Raw genomic sequence first — 27,926 nt, 5'->3', positions numbered from 1 at the left:
CCTCTCCTGTTGCGGAGCACAGGCTCCAGACGCGCGCGCAGGCTCAGCGGCCATGGCTTACAGGCCTAGCCACTCCGCGGCATGTGGGATCTTCCCAGACCAGAGCACGAACCCGTGTCCCCTGCATTGGCAGGCGGACTCTCAACCACTGTGCCGCCAGAGAAGCCCCAGAAATATTTTTTGAACAAATATAACAACAACACTAAGAAGGAACATTTGTCAGGATTCTAAAAGCAAACTTTTCAATCTGTCTATAACTTCTTCAGTGCTATTTATAATGTGGTTGAACAGCTTAATACATCTCAATTATCCAAGGAGTCACTGTAACATGACCCAAAGTAGTAACTGCTGCTCACAGTGATGGCTATAAATCCTAAGAAATGGCCAAACCTATTTTGTGTACTCCAGTGGTTCTCAACCCAGGGTGATTTTGCATCCTTCTTCTTCCTTCCTCCTCCTAAACATTTGGCAATATCTAGAGACATTTTTGGTTGTTGTAACTGAAGTGGGGGATAGGGATGAAGGTGGTTACTGGCATCTACTGGGTAGAGGCTAAGGGGTGCTCCTAAACATCCTACAATGCACAGGACAGATCCTACCCTGCCCCCCCCGCCCCCCCTGACAAAACGTCAACAGTTTCAAGGACGAGGAACTCTGTTGTTTTCATTTTAAGGGAAGGCAGCACAACACAGTTTGTAATACACTAAACAGAGAAAACGGTTCCATTCAAATTCTGGGTACTTAAAAAGATAAACTATGGGGCTTCCCTGGTGGTGCAGTGGTTGAGAGTCCGCCTGCCGATGCAGGGGACACGGGTTCGTGTCCCGGTCCGGGAAGATCCCACATGCCACGGAGCGGCTGGGCCCACGAGCCATGGCCACTGAGCCTGCGCGTCCGGAGCCTGTGCTCCGCAACGGGAGAGGCCACAACAGTGAGAGGCCCGCGTACCGCAAAAAAAAAAAAAAAAAAAAAAAGATGAACTATGGCCTTATCTAATATTCACATAAGAATATAAATATCCACCCCAAAATAAGGCTGCAATTAAATCTTTATTTATATGATAATTATCTTGGTTATTTTATATACACACACATATAACACATATACACACACAGACTACAATAAAAACTAAAGGGATACATAATCCAATAACCTATATTTAATTACAAAAAGATACTTACCTTTAATACATCCCAATATGCCACATTATTATTGGTATCTTTGGTTAATATATGTCTCTTATCATTAAGAATGTGACACTGAATAATACTAGCACCCCCTAAAGGAAACAAATTCACACAATTAGGAAAACAATCCTGCATTTAAATTCACAGTACAGCAATAATGTTAACTGGCATATATTGTAACAGAATGTAAATCATACTAGCCCCCAGAAAGGAGAAGGTAAATCAGAATACCATATAATTATACCTAAGGCAATTTAAGGCTAACCAAAGAAAAACTGTCTGATTTTAATAACAGATTAAAAGACTCTCCATTCACTTCAAGGGTCTACTAGTGGAAAATTATTAAGAACAAACCCCTTAATAATTTTTTTACCCACTAGGAAAAGTCCACATGATGACAGGAAATCTCTGAATCAGTCCTATCTCTCATTAACTTTTGTTTCCTATCTTCCTTTTCGTGAATGGACATTCCATCCTAAAGGTCACAGCGTGGACATTTAACTATAGATAAACACACCATTCAATACTTTTAATCCCCTTAAAGTCAGAGCTGTCACTCGCAGTTGTAGCATGCAGAATTCAGGGGCCAGATCTGACCATTCTGGCTTGTGCCAAAAGACAACATTAAATCTTATATCTTTTACAAAGCGGTTGCTGGCTTTACCAACACCATAATTATTCTAATGCTGGGCAAAAAGATTAACTCAAGAAAGCTCAATTTTTAAAGTCACTAAAAAGCATTTAAAAAATATTTTTCTTCTATTAAAAACAAACCAATATACTATTAGTCTTTTGTTGACATCAGGATTACATTTAAAGGAAGGTCATCTCCTTTATTTTTGTCAATTTCTTCGTAAGTATAATTAACTTCAGTAAAACGGACAATACCTTCCAATATCCTTACTTACCTTTAATAACCTGGTCGGGTTGTGTACAAAGGGTTGTTATAGGATTTGTACAGTCATTGTCATAATCTCCAGAGGCTCTAAAATTATGAATTCCTTTCAATGTCTAAAGGAACAAAATTCATTATTTAATCATTTTATGCCAATTAGTTTAAAGTGGCAAGAAAAACAAAGAACAAAAAAGAAACCAACAACAAAGAACAAATGAGAAAAACCGACAATAACATCAACCAAAAAATAGTCACAAAATACAATTACCTACCAATGATTAAAAAAATACAAAACAAAAATTAAGAAGGGAATGTTGTCTTTTTGGAGAGAAGACTAGGCACTCTTCCAGGTAAAGCTATGTTGATCTCAAATTGGCACAATGAAATTTAAACAAGTTATATAACATTTTTTTTTACAAGTACAGAGAAAGACCACTTGATCTACATATAAACAGGAATAAACGCAAACACTTTCTCTTTTGTTATCCACAAACAGTCTGGTAAGCAAGAAAACTTAAATCTTCTCTAATTAAGACTTAAGAATTAATAGTACTTTTTTGATTTCTCTCTGCTTATCCTTTATTTCTATACCTGTTCTTCATGCTATAAAGAATAAGGAAATTAATTTGAAAAAACAACTTCCTGCTTTCTCTACGTTTAGAAAAACAGAATCCTAGAGTTTCCCTGCTGTGTTGGTACTTGGGCTGCCTCTTTTCAAATACAGCTTCATGAGATCAGAAGCTGTACTACTTTAAAGCTGTACTTTACTGGTTTTTATCAGGGAACAGTGCTTATTCTAAGCACATCAAATGTGTACCTTGGCTCCTGACAAAGAAGTCAGAAGCTGCATTTTGACTATGACCTTAATTTTTGTACAATCCTTAGGATCACACCTGCATTCATAGGGGCTTTCAGATTTTTGTCACTGTCCAAAAGCATGCTGAGAGTCAGGCTCATACTGAGCATTTGCTACTGGTACCTGGGAGGTCCGTGGTAACAAACCACATGTTTATAAACCTTTGCCAGATATACAGTGGCTCACTTACCCATTTATTTACTGTAGACTTCGTTGTTGCAACCCAGATTGCAGGAGGGGGATCAGCTGATCTGTCAAGCTCCATCTGAAATAAAGCACAAAAATATTGCTTTGTGGAATGTTGACTCTTCTGAACTGCCAGGACCAGCTATACACTATTAAATATCAACTCCTTCATTCAACATCTGTGTGCTGACGATACCACAGCGTGTGTTAAAAGCTAGGGATGCACAGAAGAATGAGTCTCTTTGCTATAGGAATTCATAGCCCTATAAAAGTGTAATGGGGTGACTACTTACCAAAAACAGTGGCTTAAAGTTTTAAGTGTGGATAATTTAAGGGTTCTAGATGGGTACAGTCAAAAGGATGACTTACTATAACTTTTTAGTTTTGTCACTCCTGTGTTTTGTCTTCATGTTCTTAGTAACAAGGAAATATGTTTTTTTCTTGGAAAATGTTTGTAGCAAAAACCAAAACAACCATTCTAACAACACAGCAAAAGGAAAAGTACCCACATAATGTACCCCCCCACACATTTGCTTAAGGAATACAACTGTACTTTGTGAACAGTTTACTGTGTCCTCCTATATTTTTAAAATACCATACATATAAAAATACACATATACCCATGTATACATTATGCAAATGGAATGACTCTACATTTGCCCACTATTCTTCCTGCACCAGGAAATTGCAGGTTTTTAGACATGGGGACAGGGCTGAACCACTAGCAAGTAGGAATCCTCTTCATTTCAAAGTGATGCTCCTTACAACATGGTTATGCCTGTGCTAAACACTTCTAGTCTTTTTCTCCACAGCCAAGAGATCCTGGCAGCTGCGGGACTCACAATGCAGTTTCTCCTCCATACGTGACTCTCCCCATCAGTGTGCTTCCTGCACACATGCTGTGTCTGTATTTTAGCCTCCACTCTCTTGCTTCTCTAAAGGATTATTGCTTTTGTCCATTAGGCTGTGCCATCTGTTTTAAAGAATTGTAACTGGCCAGTATTATGTGAGCTCTTAGACCACAGGTATCCTCTCAAGTATCTCATTTGACCTCTATTCCCTTTTTCAGTCCTTCCTCCTATACTGTGGTTTCAGATGTCACTTAGTTTCGTAGATGATGAGTATTTACAATTGTTTCCTGCTTTCCTTGTTGTTTTCAGATGATTTCTGAGAAGGGGTGGGGGGGAGTGCTGCCTTTATGCCTCCATTTTAAACCTGGAAATCTCCTCACCGTTGTCTTAATGTGCAATTCTGTGAACATCGGTGAGACTGAACATCTTGTCAATGATGACTGGCCATTTTCTAGGCTTCACTTTTAGCAGGTGTCAATATGGATGGCTTCTCAAGTACCCTTTTACCCACCACCCAGGACTATTTTGAGTCAGTGATGGTTTGGAATATGAACCAGCTTCCCCTCTTCTTCAGGAGAACTCTTCTACATCCTCCTCTTGAGGCAGTGGACAAATTTCTGCTTTGCTCTCCACTCTCAGATACCTGAACCCCTCATATTCCTCCTCTAAGGACAGGTTAGGAAAGCCAGGAGAGCTCAGGAGCACTTTGGGGCCAGCTCACTAGGATTCGCCAGTGCGAGAGCCATCCATCCCTGATGTACCCATGAAATCGCCATTTCTTCTATGGGTGACTAACAAGTATCTTTTTACAACCTCACAGTTGATTTGTGTTTTAATATTGTTTTTGCTGTATTTGGCTAGCACATGTAACAATCTTAATCATAAAACTAAAACATATGACATACCTTGAGAACTGGTGCTTTTTCTTCACAGATTAGCACCCGAATGTCAGGGTTTCTTAGGTCTGTACAATAAATCTTCCGGTCCCTTCCTCCAGAGTACACATGTGTGAAGGTGTCATTGACCTGTAGAGCCCAAACACCTTCATCATGCACTCGGTACGTTGCTATACATCTCTGCTGGCCAAGGGACCAAAGGCGAATTGTCCCATCAGAACTGCCAGAAAGGCACTGAGAACAAAGAAAGCTAAGGTTAGAAACCTGCCAAAAAGTTCCTGCTTTCTTGTGCTTTGCACTTGTCTTCGCTCCTGACTCCACAATGTCAAACACACACCTCTAACAACCTGTATTCCTGACTCTGATAAAGACTTCTGACAAGCATACACCATAGCCTGAAACGACCAAAGGCAACAGTATGGGCTCAAGCAGGGGAACCCTCTGAGCAAAACTTCCTCTGTCCTGTGTACCTGGCCACTTGTTGCATCACCATCCCTTGGGAACATGTTAAAAATGTAAATTCCCCGTTCCCATTCCAGACCTAATGAGGCAGAAACTCTGGTGGGGCTCAGCAATCTGTTTCGACAGGCTCTCCAGGTCATTCTGGTATGCCAAGTTTTTTTGTTTGTTTTTTTTTTTGCGGTATGCAGGCCTCTCACCGTTGTGGCCTCTCCCGTTGTGGAGCACAGGCTCCGGACGCGCAGGCTCAGCAGCCATGGCTCACGGGCCCAGCCGCTCCACAGAACGTGGGATCCTCCCGGAGCGGGGCACGAACCCGTGTCCCCTGCATCGGCAGGCGGACTCTCAACCACTGCGCCACCAGGCGGACTCTCAACCACTGCGCCACCAGGGAAGCCCTGGTATGCCAAGTTTGACAAGCATTGCACTAGGCAAGGAAGCCTTCTGCAGCCCTGGGTCACACCTCTGTTTTGTCCCCCACCTCACAGCTCTGGATTCCTGATGGCCTGCCAGGTCTCCTGGATTCTACTGACAGGAGCCAAAAGCAAAATCCAGGCTTGCCACTCACTCTGTGAGCTTGGATACTTCCTATATGAGCTTCAAGTTCAATATCCATTAATACAAAATGTAGACCCTCAGCATTCAGAGTTAACATTGGCAATTCTGACAATTTCTAAAGGCTCAGGAGTGTCAACTACATAGAAGTTGCAGGTACACAAATCAGGGCTGAGCACACAGAGAGTGTGACAGAAACAGGCAGAATCAGCCACCCCACATTCACATTCAGCATGCCTGGCGTTCTCTACTAGTTACTGTGGTGACCTGAGGAAAGGGATAAAAACTTATTTCTTTGGGGAAAAAAATCACCCTGAGGGGAAAGGAACTGCTGGTGCTGGTGTATGAAATTAAGCAGGCAAAGACCTTCAAAGAAGAGAAGATAGTTGTGGGCTTGGAGACCTGGACAGTGTTTGAACAGATGAGGCCTTCAGGAATATTAAGGATTTACTGGCCTGCTCTGACTTGAAGGGGCCTTCAGACATGTTTAATTACACAAACACCATACTAACAGACTCCCCCATAAGCTGTCAGGAGCATCAGTGCTTTAGTCACCAATTCCAACTAGTTCACAAGAGAACCAAGAGACTAACCAATAAAGAAACTGTCAGGAGTAAGGTGGCAAGCAGACCTTCATCACGTGTGTAGGAGCACTGTGGCAGTCTGATGGGGAGAAGGCAGGGAGGAGCTCTCCACTCCAGGAAGAGATGCTACTCTGTGGTGGCAAAGCTGTTAGTAAAGCTTTGATCACTCAGATTCTAGACCATATATCTTCAGGGAATAAGGTCTGACAACTTTAGGAAAAGGAAGGCAAAGATGATGGGTTGAAAGTCCTCACAGGCTGGGTGACTTACAGAAGTAAAGAGATAAGTTCCAAACCCAGAATGCACAGGTGAAAGTGCATGAGGAAACACAGGGTATATTAGAGTTCTATATCAACCCTGATATAGAATACAAAATAATATTTGATTATTTGTATAATAATCTATAATAATAATCTTTGATTATTTGTATAATAATCAAAGAATATTTGTATTCAGGAGGACTCTCAACCACTGCGCCACCAGGGAAGCCCATGACAGGCGGCTTTTAAAGTAGTACTACATCACCTTCTCTGCTTTCAGTAAGTGGAACTGACTACAGGTGAAGTGCATGTGTAAGTAAATGTGCTACCTAAATCGTCTTAAGTAAAAGCACATTCATAATTGTCTATATAGGAAACAAGGCATGGAGTGTAATAGACAGGAGGAGATTTAAGAAAGTCTGACAGGCCCACAACCCATTTCTGGAAACCATCTTGTCTATAGCCTCTAGTTAAGCACAGTCCCATGGAGACCATATGATCTAGTTCGATCCTGGACAAAGCTAACAGAACTAGGCATGCACAACCATCAAGTGTAGCCTAGCAGCTACTGCAACAGTGAGGAGCTAACTGTACTGGGCTTTTTTGGGCCACGCCTCATGGCTTGTGGGATCTTAGTTCCCTGGGCCCCGGCAGTAAAAGCATGGAGTCCTAACCACTGGGATGCCAGAGAATTCCCCTGTACTGGGCTTTTTAGACTCACATGAAAATGCTGCTATGAAGAAACTCAAGAGCTCTAGAAAATGCCATGGCTTACAGACAAGAATATACTTATTATTTCTACTCTTCTCACCAATTACAGTAACTAAATATTATGACTCCCACTTTGCAGATAAGCAAACTAGGGACCAGTAGATTCCTCTCCTCAAGGCCACACAATACTTTAATATCAAGATCCTTCATCTCCAAAGACCTCCATGGGAATATTCAAGCTTCTCTGCCTGGTTCTGAAAAAATAATTTCTTTCCTTTGGCTAGTTTTCCAAACCTTCCTTTCACCTCTGGAGACAAAGGCTTCTCTAATTCATGTATGAGGCAACTTCCATGACATAATTTCCACAGGAGTAACAGACCAATGGTGTTTCTCATCTCATCACATTCATACTCTCCTTCTTCTAAACCAATCACAATCAATTCCAATGACCCCTGCCCTATGCAAAAAATGGCAGCAGTACATGGTAGAGGTATGTCATAACATAAAATGGTGCTCAGTTTTTGTTTTTTATTATCTACACTGATGAAAGATCATTTTTCTACTGCTACAGGACAGAATTGTGATATATAATTCACAAATTATGTGGCCAACAGAGTATTAATACATGTTCAAACATTACCAAAATGTTTTTCTTTGAAATGTTCACTCTAAGTACTATGTTAGATAACTAAATCTACAGACCGTATCTACATAGTCAACTGACAAGATCTGCTTGGAAAACAGACCCACTGTGAGGAAATTTTGCATTTACTACACTGCCAGAAAGCATTCAATACCAAAGCTTCCTTCTGCTTTACACAAGGGAACATTTTAAATTATTTCAGCTATACATATCATAACTGCATATACTCACCTGCATTAAAATTATTCTTAGGAAATCCTTCGTTTGGTCTTTATTTAAAAGTTAGGCAAACAGAGAGATTTTGAAATGTGGATTATTATATGTGCAACTGAGGATTTTAAGGATTTAAAAATTAGACCACAGTTTCTAATATGTGTGGCTTTTGGTTCAAGCCAACTATGCAACAATATACAAAGTGGGGGAGCTTCTGCTGTATGAAATTTTGACAAGGTCAGTAGGTAAATGTTCATGTGAACTGCATACCTGTGTGCCATCTCTGTTCAACAGCAATGCTTTAACATTATCCGTGTGCCCTTTAAGCTTCATTAGTTTTGCACATGTTCTTGGATCCCATACTCTTAAAACCTGCGAATTTTAACAAAGTATCATACAAATGATCAAAGTTAAATAACGGATGACTTTTATAAATCAAATGACAACTATTAAATTCTGAGAGGGAAGTACTACTTCTGCCAATAGACAGTGTCCAAGGCTCCCAACTTTTTTAAGTAGGAGGAAGTCTTTTTAATGTCAAAAAAAGCACAGGCTTCCCCCACTCCACCCTCTGCCTCTGTTACCACACACGACAGTAATTATACAGTTATACTCTTATTTGTTCAAATAAAACCTTATTTTAGTAGCCACCAGGCAAAACCGCTGTCTATATATTCTGTAATTACCCAGATCAAATTATTTTGGTTTCTTTACTTTCTAGTGTTAAAATATACCCTTTAAGTTTCCCCTTACCTTCTCAGTGGACCCTGATACAATGATTGTTCCCAGTTGATTCATTGCCAGGCTGTAAATGGAATCTTTGTTCCCACTTAAAGAAGAAGCTAGTAAGGATAAATGGAGCTATATATTAAAATCATCAGCTGTTTAATAACTAGTTAGCACAAATCGCAAGTTTAATTATTCGATTTAGAAAATCTTATCTTTATGAGTACTCTAAGGAAAAGAAATCTCTATAATGGAAATAATTCTAAATCATAATATTGTCAACAAAATTTACATCTCTTCTGGATTTGAGCATACACAAGTGCTCAATAAATATTTGCTAAATTGAATTGCACTGTCATTTAAGAAACTATATGCATAAGTAATGTATTTTCAAAGATGCACATGAAAATGAAATGAAAACTATGGCTACACTCATTATTTACAAGAAAACACAAATCAAAACAAAAATACAATGTTCACCTACCAAATAGATAAAAAACAAGGCAATACTTAATTCTCAAAAAATACAGTTAAAATGGCACCCTCATACATTACTTGTGGAATGATAATTTGGTACAACTCTTCTAGAAGGAAATTAGACAACGTGTAGCAAGAATCATATTCATGCCCTTTGATTCAGAACTCAATACCACTGAAGTATGTATATAAAATTGTCTATACAGTATGATTCCAACTGTACAACAAAGAATAAATTTAAACAAACACACTGAGATGCTGTGAGTAAAGGAGTAAATACATGTAAAGTATTTAGAAAGGTAACTGCTTGTATTAAATGCTCAATAAATGTTAGCTATTATTATTACCTCCATAATTATAAAAAACTTATTTGATATCCTCTCTAAACAATTCTAAGCAAGACATATCTGTTGCAGAATCTATAACCACCTAGCCTCGTCTCTGACCTTGGGACAATCCTGCTTTTTTTGCTTCATTCCTTCTTGTTAGTGTCTCTTTCAGGCAGGCCTTACATCTAGAGAGAGCTAAATGATGTATTATGACAGCCCCCAGCGGGGACCAGCTGCTGAATCCCTGAGATTGTGTACAGGTGAAAAATCACGGAAAACAAGGGAAGAACAGTGTTTAGACTTTCACATATTTCCTGAGAAAAAGGGCAAAATAATATTTAAGAAATTATAAACACCGGTCTCCCAACCTACTCTTCTTGGCACACGCTAGATTATATTAGAACTGTTAGTTATATCAACATGAGTATTCCACAGTCATGACAAATTGGACCTGTTATGTAGGAATCTAGATAGTTCAGGCCCATATCCTGAACACAGACCTTCTAGGCCAGGCTTAGCCGTAAATGTGCTCTCAAGAATCCCTACTGACACCTGGCCTAGAGAACTATTATTGGTTGGGCCAAGTGTGAGCTGAGTTTCAAGTCTAGACCTGTCTGGATCTGACTGGGTAATTGAGATCTCTAAGTTGATGAGGCATCCATGCTACTAACCTGCTGTGAATCTCTCTGAATTGCCTCTAGATGTTAGGTTAGCCTTCCTGAACTCTTCTGTTCAGGAAGAGTTGGCTGGATTCTTTAGGGCTGCTCTGAAAGGGTCCCACAATATTGGCACTAAAACCCTTTCTTTCCTTTGGGTATTTTCCAAGTTGGCCATTAACTCAAAGGCTCTTAGTATATAGTAACACTTTTAAAAGTCAAAAACTGCCTACTTTTTGCCAGGTAATCACCACCTCCATCAATAATATCTGCCTAGAGTGTGGCTTTGGGCCAGGCACAGCTGGGATATACAAAGTAATAAGACAGGCACTTCTGCCCTGTGGAAGCTTACACTTCAGCTAGGGAGCTAACACATGCACATGTACAAAAATAACCAGGTTACACCTGGAGAAGTTACCATTTTTAGACTGCAGTGAGAAACTAGTTCCTTGTTGTTTAATCATACTCTTGGGGGCTAGAACGCTGTAGGTAGAACCACTCTCTTAATGCAAACTTATCAAACTTGTTTTATAAACCATTTTTTATTTATGTCAATTTGGATCACTTTCAAAGAAATTTTTTTCAAACACCTTACTTGTTACAGTGTTATTTGAGGCAGTCAATGCTGTTAGAGTATTCACATCCCAAAGGAATATTTGTCGGTCCAACCCAGCCGATGCTACCAGTTCTTTATCCTTGGCATATGCTAAGGCTTTTACATAATCCTGCAACAAAATACACATACTCTGATCTACTCTGTAGATCAATAAGCAAATGACCCACATGAAGTACTGAGATCTCAGTATTACACTAAAGACATTGAAAATTGTGTTAGTTGTTTTACCTTATGAGTCCTTAATGTTGACATGCAAAATCCCTTATGTGCATTCCATACTTTTACTGTTGTATCAGAGGAAGCAGATATTACTAGAAGAGGCAAAGAATTAAACCCCTTAGTAATGTGACTTAACACCATTTTAAAGAATTAACGTAAAACAATGTAACATTGTCTCAAACTTTCACACATACATACAAAATGTTCATACATAAATATTTGAATATTTATGTGTATTGAATATTTATAATATTCCTAACATTAATTCAAACATCTTAATATTCATAAACACATACACATCTGAAAGTTCTTTCTAGAACCTATTGTATTTTGTCTCAAATATTTTTTTAGATAGGCAAGACAGACTTTTTTTAATGTTTCAGTTGAAGGCACAACTAATTTGATTATGCAAAGTTTCTCTAACACAGATTGCAAAACCAAGAAATGGATCTTACCATAATGAAAACAAAAAGAGATATTAATAAGGTTAAAAGAAGAATACATGTTGTATGAGTCTATTTATATACAATGACAATGCAGGCAAACTAATCAATAGTGCTTGTAAGACATGAGAGCAGTTACCTTGGGACAAGGGGTAGTGACTGAAAGGGTGGCATAAGGGGGCTTCTGGTAATCTGTTTCTTGATATGGATGTTCACCTTGTAAAATTTTAATGAGCTGTACTCTCAAGGTGTGTGTGCTTTTCTGTATGTATGTTATACTTCAATAAAAAGGCTTACATAAAAAAAAAGTTATCAAATTGAATTAAAATCTTCCAGCAGCCCCAAAATTCAAAGAAATACTTACATGTTTTCCCATTACAACAGAGTACAATGTCATTTACCCAATCGGTATGGTGTTCCATAGATGCTATATATGGATCTTGCTGAAATTAAAAGAAAAATCATAAAAATGTCTTTAGTCTACATTACAGGATAAAATATATCACAAATTATAGATATGTTTATATTCTTCAATTAATGTGACACACTGCTCTAAGGTCTTAAAATTGACAACTGAATTCAGAGTAGAATTTCATCAAACAATTGATGCTTCCATATGACAGATATAAACAGAAGTTTTGTTTCAGGACAGTTTTATTACTGATGAAAGTCTAGGTTTCCAGGAAAAATGCTTAATTTTTATGCCCTGAGTTAGTGAAGGCAACAAGATCTGGGCTAGGCACTGTGTGTGACACGAGTGCAATAGGAAGGGGTTCACTAGAAAGGACAGGACATGAACAAATCTGCAAGCTGGGGGGATCTGACTCAGTAGTGGTGAAGGCTCAAAGCTGACAGCAGGGACAGAAAGGAAGCTGATGAGAGTGGTGAGAAGCGTAGCCAGACTGCAGAGGGGGATGCACGCTTCTGCTCTTAGCTGCCTACTGCTGTTTTTACCTGTGAACTAAACATTTTGTCACAGTATCTACAGTCCTTCAGAGAAGAAATGGAAGCCAAGGGCTAAAGGATCATCATTTCAATTCAGTAACTCAAGATTTTTCTATTCCTCTCACTTGGTTTAATCACCAGAAGAGGACTTTTAAAGAAGAGTATTTGGTTATATCCTACACCTAAGACAGGCAAGTTCAAGATGATTCATGGGCAAAAAGAACAGCTCTCTACAAGTCTAGTTGAGAAATGATGCTATTCAATCTTGTCATAAAAATGAGGACCAGAAAGAGATGTCTGAGGGCAGGATAGGCAGCTTTCTAATTCTTCCAGGCTAGTTCTTGTGTTTTCCTTAATTTGTTTGAAATACTGTAAATTTCCAGGAAAGTGACATTCCAATTCAAATATAAGTTCCAAAAAGCATTTCAGAGCCATAGTTTTCTTACTTTCCATGTTTTTAATATTGGGCCACCACTGTTTCCACTGGTTAAAGAATTCAAAGCCTGCTGGACCAAAGTCCATTTAAAGAAACTATCCAGGAACTGTGCAAAGTAGTGGTTCCTTTTCAGATGGAGCATCAGACTTGTAGAGCTTGCTAAAAGACACAGACTTTTAAAATGACAAGGTCTAACATCAGGGTTTCAGGGTTAGATTGGGTTCTAACTCTCTGTCATGAACTAGCTACTTAACCATGGGTTAGAGTCTCTGAGTCCGTTTTCCCACCTATGAAAATGGATCTTAATATCTGCCTTGAAGGATTATTAAAACCATATTGGATACGAAAGTGCTAAGTGTCTGGTACATAGCTAGGAGTTCAAGAAATGCTCCTTCTTCTTCCCTGAATCTTTCTTTCTATGTCATTCATAATACAGGCATTCAAACAAAATACAAAAAGAGCTCCTTTCCATTTGACTGGGGATTTATCTTCACATATCATTAAGTCCTGCTCCTGTTTTTCATAGTTTTACACCAACTTTATACTATATAATAAGGCCCTATGGGTTTTGTGGGCACCCTAATCACTTTTAAATGAAGATATCAAATACTTGTTCAAGGTTAATTATAAATGTAAAAGCATATTCAATCTTTTTTTAGTAACACTGAAAAGGGATGCAAGAAAGCTTTTTGGTAACATATTTAAAACAGAAAAATAAATTGTTGCAAAGAAGCTCCCTACCAGACAAATCTCTTTGTTCCTTTGCAGCAAAGGGCTCTTATCACAAACCTAGTTTATAGAGTCCCTGCCTTAGCTAAAACACTTCTGAAACTCCCCTGGGGTGTTTTTCTCAGCAGCTTACTGAATTCTGGTTGCAGCGTCTTTATTTATAGAGTGTACCAAATAACTCAGTGCTCAAAGAGATTAAATCTGAAACTGTGAAAGCCACCATATTAGACAGACCAAAACTTACTGAATATAGATTTAAAATATAAACTCAATCCCTGACTTACCTTGTGCTGATTGACACTCCATATTCTTATGATGGAGTCTCGACCTGCCGTGAAAAGTCTGTTTAGTGCTGGGTCCAGCTGCAGGGCATTGACCCCATTTCGGTTGTACTTCTCCACTTCATCTCGAATAACATAGGAAACCTGACAAATATGTCAAGATTGGCTGTTTATGAAGCTACAAACATGTGATAATAAAATGTAGCCTTCTAGTGGCCAATCTGAAATTCAAAATCCCATGTTTTCTAATATAAAACTTATTTCCGAATCCAATAAAAACTTTATTTTACTCTATAGAGACTGAAGGGCTGAGGAGAGAAGAGTGACATTAATAATAGCCTAGACCAAGATAAGCAAGTTTGAGGCTAAACCACTGCAAATATCTCCTAACTGGACTTTCTCCCCTACCCTTGTTTGTCTTTAATCCATTTTCCACAAAGCAGCTGGATGAATCTTTAACACATGAATAGAAATATCTTTAAAAAATGTAAATAGGAATATCGCTCCCTGTTCAAAAACCCCTCTGGCTGCTTACTCCACTAGACTCAGGATTGGATCTGGACTCCTCAAGTGCCTCTCCTGCCCCTCATCCTTGGTCACTGCTCCCACTCCTTGCACACACTGTGCCTCCAGACGGGCACATGTGCTGGTCCCCTCTGTCTAGAAGCTCTTCGTCCCACTCTGTCTGGCTAAGCTCTTCCTCCCACTCTGTCTGGCTAACTCCTACTGCAGTCTTTAGATTTCTGTTGAAATGATGCTTCCTCAAAGACCTTCTCTGACCTGCTAAGCAAAATGAGGTTTTGCTCTCCAATAACACACTAAACTTTTCTTTCAGAGAACTTTTCCCTACTCTATTATGGTTGATAACCTCTGTCTGCTCCATGAGAAAACTCAAGAGAATCAACCAAAAGCAATTACAATTAAGAAAAACTCAACAAGCTGGCTGGCAGCCAAAAGCAAAACTTTTCTATTCTAATGAAATAACCAGTTAAGATATAATGGGGGAAAGGGGACCCTATTTACAATAGCAACAAAAATAAATATCTAGAAATTCATTTTGCAAAGAAGATACATAATCAACAGGACAAGGTACATAAAAGAAAACTTGAATAAAGGAGACATACCATATTAGTACAGGAAGTACTACAGGAAGTAGTAAAGGAAGGTAGTACAGGAAGATCCAAAATAAACAATTTTTTCCTAACTTTGTGATTTTAACCCAACTGTGGTCAGAGTCTCACTGGATTTCTTTCTAGAAGTTGACAAAATATATACCAATAGTACAATGCTTTGAGGGGACTACCCAGTCACTTTTTTAAATGAAAGGAGATTCTTTAAATATCTTGAAAGGTATTATAAAGCTACCAGAATTACAAAGGAGGACCACAATATGAATATATAAAAGGATCAATGAAATAAAACAAAATTCAGAAACATATTTTCCCATTATACATTTTTTATTTTGATATGAACAGATTTTGAAACAATGAGGGCATGATAAATTATTTAATAAATTATCTAGGAACATCTAGTGGTTCTATTGCAAAAAATAATATCCTCTCTCCAAATCTTAAACCAAAATGAATTTTCATATGGACTAAAGATTGAAATTTAATAACCTAATCATGAAAATACTTGCAAGTATTTACATAGTCTCTACATAGAGAAGGCTCTGCTAACGTGACAAGAAAGACCACAATCTTTGAAAAAGAAAAGGGCAACGCTGATCTGACCAAACACAAGCCAAAACTTTCTATACATACACAAATGTTCACAGCAGCATTATTCACAATAGCCAAAAAATGGAAACAACTCAAATGTCCATCAACTGAAAAATCCAGACAGTAGATTAATGGTTTCCAGGGGCTTGGGGAAGAGGAGAATGGGGAATGACTACTATGGTGTACAGGATTTCTTTTTGGGGGTGATGTTCTGGAATTAGGTGGTCAATGCACTTTGCAAATATATTAAGAATCACTGAGTTGTATACTTTAAAAAGGTAAATTTATGTGAATTTTATCTCATTAAAGCTGTTATTTAAAACAAAGCAAACTTCTGAATGTCAAAAAAATAACATGAGCAAGGTTACAAGGCAAACACCTAACTGGGGAAAAAATGAATACAAAAGACAAGAGTTTACTCTTGACAACATACAAAGATTCCTTAGATAACAACAGAAAAAGTCAACCTCTCCAACAGAAGGAGAAACAGAGATCACGAAGAGGAAATTTTTTTTAAAGAAAAGAAAATGGCCAACAAACACATAAATAATAAAAGATGTGAAAGGGGCCAGGGTTGTATACACAAAGACAAGGATGTTGTTTTAACCCGGCCTTTCGGTGCAAGTAACTGTAACTGAAATCTACTCAAACAAGCTTAAATATTTTTAAAAATGGAGAATTTAAGATGAGAATTTAACAAGGATATCTAACAGAGCTCAAGGGCAGGAAATTCAATCATGACTCATAAGAGACATTTTAAAAATAAAATCATGGCACTTCTCTACTTAAGCTTTTCACTGCATTTAAAGTCAAGTCCAAGTTCCTCATATGCTTTGGTTCTACCCTGCAAACTCACACTCACCTCAAACTAACTTCCCCTATGCTCTTTGACGACAGTCACACTAAACTCCTTCCTGTTCCTCAAACACATCAAGTTCTTTCCCATCCTAGGGCCTTCAGATTTACTTTTCCCTGTGCCAAGATTCCTCACCTCTCCAATCCCCACAAGAATACTATTCTCCCAGCTTTCATCTTGGCTGACTCACCCTCACCCTCACACTCCAGGTCTTAGCAGAAAAGTAATCTCCTCTAAAAGGCCTTCCCTGATCTCCTTCCCCTATCACCTCCCCTACTCCATTTCTTCTACAGTTCTTACCACGCTGCATATTTATCTTTTTTGCTATATCTTCTCCATTAGAATAAAAGCTGCAAGAGGGCAAGGAACTTGTCTGCCTTGTTCCTCCTACCACAGTATCCTTAATATAGTATCTGGCATACAAAAGACATCTCATAAACATTTTTTGCATGAATCAGATACTGAAAAACCATCAGGAAACAAGCTGGCTTCAATGTTAGTTTCAGTCTCTCTTAATGCCTCTTCCTCTGGGGCTTCAAGGCTCCTTATCAGCTTTTCTCAGTACATTTCCTATTTAACGAAGATGAGGTAGCATATATGAATCTTGATTTTCAAATTTCTGGGAGATGATCTGATTGGCCCAGTGGGAAAGGGTCAGAGAATAACAACATGATTGTCAGTCCTCATTCCAGGTGGCAAGGAATTCTCAGCAAAAAAAGTTTGGACCAACCTCTTTAAGGGCATCTATTACAGATGTGAGATTAAAAACAGCAAATAGGGCTTCCCTGGTGGCGCAGTGGTTCAGAGTCTGCCTGCCGATGCAGGGGACACGGGTTCGTGCCCCGGTCCGGGAAGATCCCACATGCCGCAGAGCGGTTGGGCCCGTGAGCCATGGCTGCTGAGCCTGCATGTCCGGAGCCTGTGCTCCGCAACAGGAGAGGCCACAACAGTGAGAGGCCCGCGTACCGCAAAAAAAAAAAAAAAAAACCAACCAACACCACCCCCCCCAAAAAAAACAGCAAAAAACTAGAAGTATCCAACCTAGTTGGGTAAATTTTGGCACACACATCTATAAAAGAGAATACTATTTAATCATTAAAAATGTTGGTGTAACTCTAGACTGATTAATATGGGAAGAAACCCAGGGTATATTTAAGTGAAGTATGCATGGTCTAACACAGTAGTGTATAATAATCATTACTGTAAAAATGTTGCATAATATTAAATATACATATATTTAAAAATAAACACACAAGTTTAGAAGGATATACATGTATAAAACTACCAGTAGTTATTCCTGAGTGATGGAATTATGGTGACTGTCACTCACTCATGCCTTTTTAATACAGTATGAATGTTTTATAATAGGCATATATTACTTAGTTTTTTGAATTTATAATTTAATTCTTATCCAACTAATTCTTGCCTGTATTCAGAAAATCAAATAGTACTGAAAGACAATAATGAAAAACCATCTCCCTACTGTCTGGTTAAGACTCCCCATACCCAGTCTTAATCCTTAGAGGTAATTAATTTCAACTCTTGGTTTTTTCTATTAGATAGCTACTGCATTTCTCGAAATATTGTGCTTATCCTTATCCATTTTAGACATCGCCTATTTACTCAAGCTATGGTAGGTTAGGATGTAGCTCTGAAACTTGCCTCAGTAATTCTTCCCTCTACTCTTCTGATATCGATAGATCTATCACTGTTTTTGGTTGATTAAATAATCTGTGCTACACTGTTGGACTGTAATTGCTATCTACTGACTAGCCAAGTACTATATTATGAATACATTTCCTTCCTCAGAGAGCTCTTCATTTTCCCTAGAGTTCCTTCTTTCCTTCAATGGCTCCCGCTACTTTAACTTCGATTTTCTTGAATTACTGCAGCATATTAGATAGTCCAGCAAGAACCCACCTCCAACCCCCACTTTCCCACAAGGCTTCCCCCTCAGAATCTCCCACATTCTCACTCTAATCTGGGCTGGCTGCCCTCTCGGTCTGCTGGCACAGTTGTCACCTTTGGTGCTTCCCTTTACTGCTTTTCTGGGTTAGAGCCATTGTTTCCTGAATTCCAATGTCTCTTTTCCTTGCTCACTTCCCAGGACGGCAGAAGAACATCCCCAGGACCTTAAGAAACTAACATAGAAGAAGGTACATGGGAGGTGACTTAGCCCTTGCATGTCTGAAAAGGTCATTACCTTGACACTTGATTTGGCAGGATAAAGAAGTCCATGTAGAAAAAAACTCAGCTTTTGAAAGCACTACTCTAATTTCCTCTAGCATCCAGTGCTGCCACTGAATTCAATGCCAATTCTGTTTCACTCAACTTTAAGGTGATCCCATTTTCATTCTCTCCCGCACCACCACCTATACAGCCCAAGATTTTAGGATCTTCTCTTTTTACTTGGTGGGGTATTTTTTTGGGGGGGTTCTTTATCATGATAATTTTTGGTCATTTTATCATTAATTTTGCTGTGTACTTTGAAAGCCCTTTCAATCTAGGAACTTTCGGCTCTGGGAAATCTTACATCAATTCATTAATAACCATCTCTGTTTTCTTTGCTCCTTCTTAAACTCTCATCAGTCAGATGTTGGAACTTTCAAACTGATCCTTCATCTTTTATGCATTCTATACTATCTATCTCTGTCTTTTTGCTTACTTTTGTAAGACTTCCTTTACTATTTCATAACTCTGCTATTAATTTTTTTTGTAAATTTTAGCATGATGGACAAAATAGGAACAATAACTTCAATAAGAAAATGGCTAGGTCAATTATGGTCCATCCATTCTACGTAGTCATTAAAGAATAAATTACATACAATGATATATTCCAAGACATATCACATTAAAAACTTGTTAAAGAAAAAAAATTGGCTGTAGACAGAAGAAAAATAGGATTCAGGTCTTTCAACAAATACTGATTAAGCATCCACCAGTTGCCAGGCTCTATTCTAAATGCTGAGGATACAGTAGTGAGCACAGAAGCCCTCCTGGAGCTTTCATTCTAGTGGGGGAAAGACAGTAAGTGAAGTTTTTTTCTCAAGATATAGGCAAGCTTTGCAGGCAGAAGAGATGGAAGTAAAAGAAAAAGAAGAGTAGAAGGTGCTGGACACAGAAGCAATAAATGAGTGAACAAAGTCCTGGAAAAACTTCATTTAGGCAAAGTCAAGAGTACAGGCAAAGGCAGAGAAGATGAGGACTCATTTCTGCCTTGATTTGCTTAAAAAAAAAGGAGGGGGGGGGGAGGAAGAGAAGGTACTATAAGGACTCTGCAAGGGATGGGAAGCCAGAAGCCAGACCTTCAGTACGAAGTATGCATTTGGAAGAGACAGTTAAAGGGACTCTGACAGGGAGAAAAATGACAGGGTATTTCCCCCAGCAGCAATATCCAGTTAGGTTATGCTAGGAAAGCCTGCTCCCAAGCTCATTCAGGTTGGTGGCTGAATTCAGCTCCCTGAAGTTGTAGGCCCGAGGGCCCTGTTTCCTTGCTGGCTTTCAGCCAGGGATTCATCCTTGCTCCTGGAGGCTGCCTGCAATCTTCATGCTTTCTATGTGCCTTCTCCTGCAACAGAAGGGCCGCCCTCATGTCTCACATTTTTCTGACTTGGTCCTCCAGCGGAGAAAGTTCTCTACTTTTTAAGGGCTCACATGATTAGATTGGGCCCACTGGGATAATCCAGGATAATCCTCCTATTTCAAGGTCTGTAACATTAATTACAGCTGCAAAATCCTTTTTATCATGTAACTATAACATATGCATAAATTCCAGGGATTAGGGCATGGACATTTGGCAGTGGTGGGGGGCGGGCATTCTGCCTACCACAGTAACAATTTTTTGTATGAAAACAAATATGGATATATTACAGAATCACAATATTTTTAAGAAAAGAAAGGAGACTTAAAAGCATTTCAGGCTCACAAAGAGGACACTCTGGGCTATTCCCCCAGGCTTCCCCGAGGTGTGCATTAACTCATTTCCACTTGGATGTCTAATAGACATCTTAATCACGGCATGTCCCGAACCGAGCTCCTGACAGTCCTCTCCAAATGAGCTTTTCCTGTCTTCCTCATTGATGACGTTAATGGCAACTCCATTCTTCCAGTTGCTCAGGCCCAAAACCTTAGGGCCAGGCTTACTTCAACTTCTCTCATCTCACATCCTGTCAGCCAGTTTTGTCATCCAGAATTCAACCCATTTTCACCACCTTGGGTGGAGCCACTATCATATAGCACCTGGATTTCTTAAATAGCTACTGGTCTCTCTGCTCGGCCCTTGCTCACCTGCAGTCAGGTGATCCTGAGAAAACACATTTCTTCTGCGCAAAATCCACCAAATGCTTCCTACCTCACTCAGGAGTAAAAGCCAAAGCCCTACTATGGCCTGTAGTGCTCTACATGATTTGGTCTGCAGTTACCTCTCTGATTTCAGCTCCTACTCCCTTCCCCTCACTCACTCCATGGCAACCACAATGGCAACTTTATTATTCCACAAATAGGCCAGGTACATTCCCACCTCAGGACCTTTGCATTTGATATTCTCACTGGAATGCTCTTCCCCCAAGTAACAATCTCATTTCTGTTAGATTCTTACTCAAAAGTCAGCTTCTGAGCAAGGCTTTCTCTGACCACCACAAAAAAATTTCACTTTCCCTCCTCTGCTGCTTATCATTAATCATTTTTTGACATTTAAAGGTTATTTTTCCCCCAACATCGTATTATGAAAAACTTAGAGAACATATAAACGTTGGAAGAATTACACAGCAAACATCCATATATCCATATGGATATATTCTACAATGAACATTTTCTATCCATTTGAACATACCCATCCATTTGATCCATATCATTTTTCAATGGCTTTCAAATTAAGTTGTGCATCATTAATAGTATTTCCTCCTAAGTACTTCAGCATGTATATCATTGACCAGAGTTCATTATTTATTTATGGCTCCTTTTTCAAAGGTAAGATTTACATTTAGTGAAATGTACACATCTTAAGCATACATAGATACGTCTGACAAATTAATACACCTGTGTAATACAAAATTCTACCAAGATATATACATCACCACCCTAGAAAGTTCCCTCATCCTCTTCCCAACCTCTACACCCCACCCCCAGACAATCTAGAACTGACCCTTTTCACCATAGATTACTTTTGCCTGTTCTGTAACACCTTATAAAGAGAACCACACAGCTCTTTTCTGTAAGGCTACTTCTAGCTCTCAGGCTACATCAGGCTAAATTTGGCCAAGAAAAATTGGCCAAATATGAATAATTCTTACATGTGTTTTTCCTGTTCAACCTCGTGGACCATGACTTTCTGCTTGTCCCTATGTTTCGAGAGTGCTGATTTTAAAAAGTATTCTAAAAAGTAGTCTTGCAAATAAAAATAGGACAATTTCTAGCCTGCCTTCTCTTAGTCAGGGGTTAGTAAAAAACTTCTACAGAGGTTAGTAAAAACCCACCCAAGGGCCAAATCCAGAACAAAGTCTGTTTTGTAAACAAAGTTTTAATGGAACACAGCCACACCTATTCATTTGGATATTGTCTTATTGCTGGTTCCATGTTATAATGGCAGAGTTGAGTGGTTACCAAACAGGAGAATGGCCTGCAAAGCCTAAAATATTAACACCTGGCCCTTTAGAGAAAAAGTTTACTGACCCCTGTTCCACTGGATATCATATTGGCACTGAATTTTTTATTACCCATCCTATATAAAAAGTAACTTACCTTGGACATATGGCTAATTTATAAGGGTCTTTCCTTGAGAAACCAGGACTTGGCATCATCCTACTGCTACCTTAAGAAAGTCTTTAAGATTAAACAACCCAGAATTGGGGCTCAGAATGAGGAGTAAAGACCACGCTGAGCTCTGACTAGGTCTAGAATAACTAAATATTTGGCAGGGAAAGGGGATTAGTACTGGTAGAACAGACATTTGTTGGTTGCCTCTATATTCCCCACTGCTCCCCAATATCTTCCTCAAAGCAAGCAAATGCCAGAAGAAATTGTGTAGGGACTATTTAAGAGACTGTTACCATGGATAGTATGGGGAAAGGATTTGAGGTCTAGAACAGGTGCAGCCACCATGCCACCAAGAGGGAAGACCTAGATCTAGGAGTTTGGGAATAGGAGAGGACAACTTGGAGGCAGCCCAATGGTAAAGGTGACTTTACATCACTCCTCAGGGTAGAGAGTCACAGTGAATCTGCTGGTTCAAGATTTGCGTGAAGCTAGCACCACCTCTTGAGTTATCGTTTATATGAGCCAATACATATGTTTATTGTGTGAACCCGGTTATGTTGGATTTGGGGTCATTTCCAACCAAAAGAATCATCTTGTTATGAAAGACCAAGTATTTACATTCTTGGACCAACACTGAGTACTAGGGCATGGTTATTGCTCCTAAACCACGAACACTAGTAACTTTTGTCCAACCTCATTCCAAGAGTTCTGAAGCAAGTAAGGAAAAGAGGCCACAGCTGAAGGAAAGATGGAGACAGACAGCCAACCAACAAACCCAGGTTGTTGGAAAATCATAACATTAAAGGGATTGCCAGGGACTGAAAAGCCTTGCTGTGATATCCTGATTACCAGGAGAGAGCTGCATCATATATTTAAATTCACACATTTGTCTGATCATGTTTCGGACAATCACAAATCCACCCCTCCTCCACATACTCACCTCCAGTCTCCTTAGAAGTTTAAGATGGTAGGACATGTGCTCATTCTTCATTGTGTCTATAATTAATAAGTAGTATGCTTGGACCCTTCTCCACTGGTTATTTATCAATATTATAAGTCTCAACGGTTCTTTCTGGCCGACTATTTGATAACGGAGCTCAAGGCTGCTGCCTCTTAGTACAAGAAACAGACAGCCAAGAGGCAAAATAAATTACTGTAGCCATATATATTTTTTCCAAAATGGAAAGATGTTTTTTTAATTTATAAGAGCAAAGAATGTTGTAAAAAGTTAAAAAATATAAAGGTTCATTATTTTAAAGTAAAAGATATTCTGTTTCCCACCTTACCAATAATCACATAATGTAATACTCCAGAGATAATCACTGTTGATATCCTTCCAGACTTTGAAAATGCCTTATTTCCTTTGTGGAAATGGGACCATGCTATGTTGATTTCCTATTTTGACTTCTGGACACCTTTCCTTTTTAATAATATACATCTAGCTTATCTTTTAATTACAAACTAATCTACTATATGAATGTACCTAACTTATCTGCCAATTTACTACTGATAAACATTTAGATTTTTGCTTTTCACAATGACAGCATTCCTATAATAAACACCCTTGCATAATGAGAGAAAGATATATGCATACATACTTTTTTTTTTTTTTTTTTTTTGTGGTCTGTGGGCCTCTTACTGTTGTGGCCTCTCCCGCTGCAGAGCACAGGCTCCGGACGCGCAGGCTCAGCGCGGCCATGGCTCTCGGGCCCAGCCGCTGCGCGGCATGTGGGATCTTCCCGGACCTAGGCACGAACCCGTCTCCCCTGCACCGGCAGGCAGACTCTCAACCACTGCGCCACCAGGGAAGCCCTGCATATGTACTTTTGTAAAACAATTTTTTAGACAAGGAATTGCTGGGTCAAAGGAAATGTGTATTTACAAATCTGACAAACAGGAAGACACGAAACAGTGAATACCATGACTCCACTTAGAGTAAAAAAATCACCTAAGTCGGGTACACACACGAAGAAGTACAGAACATTAGTTTTCAACCAGCAACAACTCTGCCCTCCAGGGGACATCTGAAAATGTCTAGAGTCAATTTTTGTTGTCACAACTGGGAAGGTGCCAGTGTCTAGTGGGAAGGCAGGATGATGGAAAACAACAGTCCTCCCACAATTAAGAATTATCCAGCCCAAGATGTCAATAGGGCTCTCAGTGAAAAACCCTTAGCTAGGATTATATCTCACAGTCTTCAAAGCAGTTTTCTTTGAAGAGTGGAAGACAATTATCATTTACACTTTTGTTTGTGGGGTTTTTTCTTTTTGCAACGAACATGCACTAGTTTAAAAAACACTTCCATAAACAAAAGTTCTCCCTTGTGTTGAGATAAAATCAATCTCTGTGGCTTCTCATACTGGTTCTACACCTTAAAGACAAATTCTGAAAGCAGCTAACAAGACTCATTGAATCTTCTCTTCAGCAGACTGATCTTAGATGGTTCTTCTGAATGCTCTTCCTAGGAAATAGCTTCAAGTCACTTCACCAATCTGATTGCTATACCTATTAAGAACAAGGTGCTAAGTGCTGATCCCCAAACTCTAGTTTTGTACTCTGATCAGTGAAGAGTGAAATGATCATCTTCCTCATCCTGCATACAATGGCTCATATTCAGCTTATTAAAACACTCAGTTTTTCCACACATGCTGCAGCTAATTTACATTTCCCCCATCCAGTACTTTTATATTGACTTTTAAGTCTAAATGCAAGAAACTAAGACACTTGACTAACTCTCCTTACTACCCTAAGGAAGTTACCTACCACTCTAGTGTCTAGAATATAATCAAGTTACAATTTTGAGTTACATTTTAGTCAGGAACAGACATTCTCACCTGACTTGGATGCTGGGGTTACTTAAATCCCATCACTGATGCACTTAAAAATCACCAACAAGGTATGCTATTTTAGATTCTTATTAATGTCACTCAATTCAACAAACATCTAAGTGAGTGCCTAGGACACTGTACTGATCAATGAGATCAATAAAACAAAGAAGTGAACTGGCCAGAAGACTTTATGACCTACAGCCATTTCCTCAATGAAGGAACCCCTTGTCCGGACTACCTATTAAACACTGGCTGATTTCAACCTGTAGAACTATATATAATGCTGTGTTTTATAAAGAAAGCTTGGGTGTTACTTATTCCTGTAATCTCTCAATTCTTTGCACATTTTGGGGCCTAAACTAAGTGCTCAGTAAATGTTTAATAGGTGCACCGTACTGTCACCACTACATACAACATACCTGCAGGTAAACACCTGTAATAGGGCTTTTACTCCTCAGATCGTTGAAAATAATAGAAAGCAATAACGCTTAAACGTACCCAAAACAAAACTGGATTCACGAAGGCATAAAGCACACACGGGCGGGTTAGGTAACTCTTTACCCTTGAATAATACATTAGAGAAACAGAAAGAAAGATTCAAGGATGCACTCTGAAGAAGAAATGGTGAAGACGAAATTAAATTCCAAAACAATGAAAATTATAATTCCCCCACTAACACAAGCATACTCCCACGTCATTTCCACCTTGGGGGTGGGGGGAAGCTCCCGCATAAAAGGAGGCAGGGGGCTCCCACATGCAGACCCCTGCTCAAAAACCCTGCAGGGCTCCGCAGCCCAGCCGCAGCCCCGCCACGCCCCCGCACGGGCCCACTCACTCCGCTGCCCGCCCCGCGGGGAAGCTCCCGCAGGCCTCCGCTCCGACGCCGCTGGGCACAGCGCTTGGGAGACAGGCAAGGGAAGGGAGGCAGATGGGCGGGGAACGAGCCCAGACCGACCACGCAAGCCCAAGCCTACGAAACAGTGGACGACCGGCAACCCCAGGCTCCCAACCGCGCGCCCAAGGGTCCCGGGACGGGGCCCCGGCGGGTCCAGTCAGCCGCCCCCCGCCCCTTCCTCAAGCCGTTAGAGCCGCAGCCCCACCCCTAGCCGCCGGCCGCGCCCCGTCCCGCTCGCCCCAAGCCGCTACCCCGGCCGACCGCGGCCCGAGGTATCTGCTCGCTGGAGGTGGGCCCGGGGATGCCTGCCACGCCCGGGAGGTCGAGGAGCCGGGGTCCCTACCTGTACTTTCCTCCGCCCTGCCGTGTTCTGCCGGTGATGGGCCGCCATCTTGCATGTTGACAGTCCTACGTCATTTCCGGAAGTGGCTTGGACCGGGCGGATGTCCCGCCTCTTCCCCTTTGGCCGAGGCATTGTGGAGCTTTTCTCAGGGACTCTTTGTCGCTGCGGCCGGTGACCCTGTGGTGCGACAAAAAGCACTTAAAAATCGTTGCGTGCATATAGTGCTGGCGGAGAGAGAGCCACTTTGTGACCCAAGGGAGCAATCTGTATCCAGCTCTGTGTGGGCCTGGACCCTGGCTTGCGCTGTTCTCCTCAGAGGCCCAAGTAGGCATAAGAAAAGCGCTGAAAGAATTAATGTTGGAGATGGGCGCCATGGACTCCACCTCCACTCCCTCAAACATTCGTGGGCAGCCAAGGGAACCGGCATATTTGCCATGAAGTACCTAAAAAAGGCGGAGGATTATAAACTGGCCTGGAAGGAGGAGAAATAGAAAGGTTTGCAAAGGAGGTGGCCCCATCTTATGGAGGCGCACAGTGTTCGTTTAAATAAGAGGTAGGGAATTCCCTGGCGGTCCTGATTAGGACTCAGCGGCCAAAAAAAAATTGATGTTATAAGAAGGCAAAAAATACTAGTTAAAATTGTTTACAGCCGGACTTACTTCGTGATCCAGTGGTTAAGACTTTGAGCTTCCACTGCAGGGGGCATGGTTTTGATTCCCTGTCGGGGGCGGGAAATAAGATCCCGCATAACCCACGGCAAAAAAAAAAAAAACAAAAAATGTTGACAGAGACGACTAAATTCCAAATCCTGAAGGAATTGGGGCTCACTCTAGTATCTGGTTTAAATCATCTCTTATACTGGGACAGTTAGACCTTTCTGGATGAAGGTCTGACCTGAGGAAATTTTCCTGACACTAATTATAAGTCTTGATGGTCCCAGGCTAATTATTTGGCCAGTTGGTCGAGGACATGGAAAGAGCACGATTGGAGAACTGGTGACAAGGAAGCCTTGGGAAGGGATATGGTGATGGACTTTGCAGAATGAATCTTAAGAATCATATGGATGAAATGAACAGCTTTGTGGATTAAACTCAGCCTCCTTTTCCAGGCTCAGTGATTGCTCAGTGGACTCATGAATGAAATGGTGATGATAACAAGTTTGGAGCTGTGCATGGGATCACCAAGCCACTGCTGAGCGTTCAGGTTGCTAGCAGCAGTGAGCAGTCCTGAGTTGGTGATATGCCTCATGCTCCAGGAGGACCAGCCAACCACTTGGAGGCAAGCGGATTCCATTGGCCCTCCCAGTCATCGAGGAAGTGGTAGTTATTTGTCCTCTCTGAAATACACTAAGTTTAAATTTGCTTTCCTTGATTGCT

The 27,926-nt window shown here is 40.2% G+C and overlaps 2 protein-coding genes across 5 annotated transcripts in view; one reads left to right on the top strand and one right to left on the bottom strand.

Moving 5' to 3' along the window:
• Window positions 1-26,628, bottom strand: part of WDR48 (WD repeat domain 48) — a 43,733-nt gene extending 17,105 nt beyond the window's left edge. Inside the window, exons 1-11 of one of the 4 annotated variants that reach the window (XM_012536028.3) lie at window positions 26,551-26,628; window positions 14,157-14,297; window positions 12,127-12,205; window positions 11,329-11,411; window positions 11,080-11,209; window positions 9,050-9,138; window positions 8,567-8,668; window positions 4,881-5,105; window positions 3,129-3,203; window positions 2,096-2,198; window positions 1,182-1,279 (exon numbers count right to left, since the gene is read on the bottom strand). In XM_012536028.3, coding sequence (XP_012391482.2) covers window positions 1,182-1,279; window positions 2,096-2,198; window positions 3,129-3,203; window positions 4,881-5,105; window positions 8,567-8,668; window positions 9,050-9,138; window positions 11,080-11,209; window positions 11,329-11,411; window positions 12,127-12,205; window positions 14,157-14,297; window positions 26,551-26,598 — 1,173 coding nt within the window. In that variant the 5' untranslated portion in view covers window positions 26,599-26,628. Of the gene's footprint in view, window positions 1-1,181; window positions 1,280-2,095; window positions 2,199-3,128; window positions 3,204-4,880; window positions 5,106-8,566; window positions 8,669-9,049; window positions 9,139-11,079; window positions 11,210-11,328; window positions 11,412-12,126; window positions 12,206-14,156; window positions 14,298-25,810; window positions 26,113-26,550 lie in introns of those variants that run through there. The other 3 variants (XM_049693615.1, XM_033401958.2, XM_049693616.1) reach the window with 3 other exon arrangements.
• Window positions 26,629-26,655: 27 nt separating this feature from the next.
• Window positions 26,656-27,926, top strand: part of SCN11A (sodium voltage-gated channel alpha subunit 11) — a 137,861-nt gene continuing 136,590 nt past the window's right edge. Inside the window, exons 1-2 of the mRNA XM_049693628.1 lie at window positions 26,656-27,103; window positions 27,659-27,869. The gene's annotated coding sequence lies outside the window, so the exon portion shown is untranslated. The remainder of the gene's footprint in view (window positions 27,104-27,658; window positions 27,870-27,926) is intronic.

The sequence above is a fragment of the Orcinus orca genome, chromosome 10 (genome assembly GCF_937001465.1).
Source record: "Orcinus orca chromosome 10, mOrcOrc1.1, whole genome shotgun sequence".
In the NCBI taxonomy this organism is placed as follows: Eukaryota; Metazoa; Chordata; class Mammalia; order Artiodactyla; family Delphinidae; genus Orcinus; species Orcinus orca.
This window is presented reverse-complemented; position numbering and strand designations above follow the sequence as displayed.